Source organism: Ursus maritimus, unplaced genomic scaffold (assembly GCF_017311325.1).
Source record: "Ursus maritimus isolate PB19 unplaced genomic scaffold, ASM1731132v1 scaffold_27, whole genome shotgun sequence".
NCBI lineage: Eukaryota > Metazoa > Chordata > Mammalia > Carnivora > Ursidae > Ursus > Ursus maritimus.
In genome coordinates, this window is record NW_024425230.1 from 25,448,415 (window position 1) to 25,450,105 (window position 1,691).

The 1,691-nt window shown below is 55.5% G+C and overlaps 1 protein-coding gene across 1 annotated transcript in view; it reads left to right on the plus strand.

Annotated features, from left to right (window-relative positions):
* Positions 1-1,469, plus strand: part of MTHFS (methenyltetrahydrofolate synthetase) — a 36,121-nt gene extending 34,652 nt beyond the window's left edge. Inside the window, exon 3 of the mRNA XM_040642897.1 lies at positions 1,077-1,469. Coding sequence (XP_040498831.1) covers positions 1,077-1,306 — 230 coding nt within the window. The 3' untranslated portion in view covers positions 1,307-1,469. The remainder of the gene's footprint in view (positions 1-1,076) is intronic.
* The last annotated feature ends 222 nt before the right edge of the window (positions 1,470-1,691 follow it).

The following is a 1,691-nucleotide window of genomic DNA, read 5'->3' on the forward strand; positions in this document are numbered from 1 at the left end:
ACGAGACCCCCCCCCCCCCCCACTGTCGTCAGCTTTTTGTCGCCTCCAAGACCCTGCCTTGCACCCTGAGCCCCAGCAACGTGCCTGTCTCAATGATGCATGGCCACTTCTGGTCCCTGTGTTCCCTGGAAGGGTTCCAGCCAGAGGACAGTTAGGGGCCCCCTTTTGTACCTTGGAATATTCCTGGCTGGGTTAAAGCCTGCTCTCCCGTGAATTTGGGGAAGCTGACAGCCAGGCAGGCTGTGACCTTCCAGTGGCAGGGAGAACGAAGCAGGTGGCTTGTTCCTCTCAGCAGCTCACCTTCCTCTTCCTGCTCGCCGACTTGGAGAATAGCTCTGTCCGTTCGGCTTCTCTCTGACCCTGTCTCACTCCTCCAGTTGTCACGATGCTGGGACACTGGCTCCCTGACTTGGCTGGTGTGTAGGATTGCCTGGATGCTTAAAAAAAGAAAAAGAAAGAACATTCTTAGTCCCTGTCCGTGGAAATTCTCTTTAGGTGTGGATGGGGTCTAGGAATCTGGTGTTTTTGTATATGCAGTTGACCCTTGAGCTACTCGGGGATTAGGGGCGCTGACCCCCACGTGCAGTCGAAAATCCACGTGTCACTCTTGCCTCCTCCAGAACTTAACTGTTGGTAGCCTCCTGTTGACCAGAAGCCTCGCCGTTGACACAGTGGATGGTTACGTATTTTGCATGCTATGTGTGTGCTGTGCTGTGTTCTTACAATGAAATAATCCAGAGAAAAGAAAATGTCCAGAAGATCGTAAGGACGAGGAAACGCATTTACAGCACTGTCTCGTACCGCGTTACCGTGGGCTTCCACAGTACAAACCCACGTCATCCAAGGTGTGCGCAGGAGAACGCCTGGGAAGATGGGTGACGGGCTCCCTGAGCTGCTGAGTATGTGTGTCCCTGTTTGTCTGACTCTGTGCTTGTTGGATTTTCTAGAGCGGTCATGTATTCCTTCAGCAGTCGGGGAGAGGATAGATGTCGTTCCAACGCCGAACACGGACCGCCGAGGGGCCCGTCTCTTTCAGAAACCATCCACACTCTTACCTGTGCTCCTCTCTCCCACAGGGGGACTCGATCTCATCTTCATGCCGGGTCTCGGGTTCGACAGGCACGGGAACCGCTTGGGGAGAGGCAGGGGGTACTATGATGCGTACCTGAAACGCTGCCTGGAGCAGCAGGACGTGCGGCCCTACACCATGGCCTTGGCCTTCCGAGAACAGATCTGCCTGCAGGTCCCCGTGGACGAGAACGACATGAAGGTGGACGAAGTCCTTTACGAAGAGCCGTCCGCATAAACCCTGACGCCTGCGGCCAAAGGCTTGTCCCAGAGAAAAGCCGAATGTGTCCATTTCCCCCTGTTAGGACATCCATGAGCATACGGACTGCCGGCTTTCTAGTGTAATTGCAAAACACACTTCCCAGATCAGGAGTAGAACGTGAATAAAAATGAGGCAGTGACCGTGTGATTTTCAGCCTGTCTTGCTGGCTGTCAGCGTGACAGGTGGGTCTTTCTGCGGCGTTCACTCTGTGTTGGTGCGGCGCTGTGGTCCAACCCGAGTGTGGGAGCCAGGGGACCTCGCACGGCGTGGACACGGTTTCAGCACCTCCTGTCCCGGGCCTGCTCCGTCTTTGGTGGGCTCGGGAGGCCCAGCGACTGCTCATTGACCTGTCGGTGTGTGT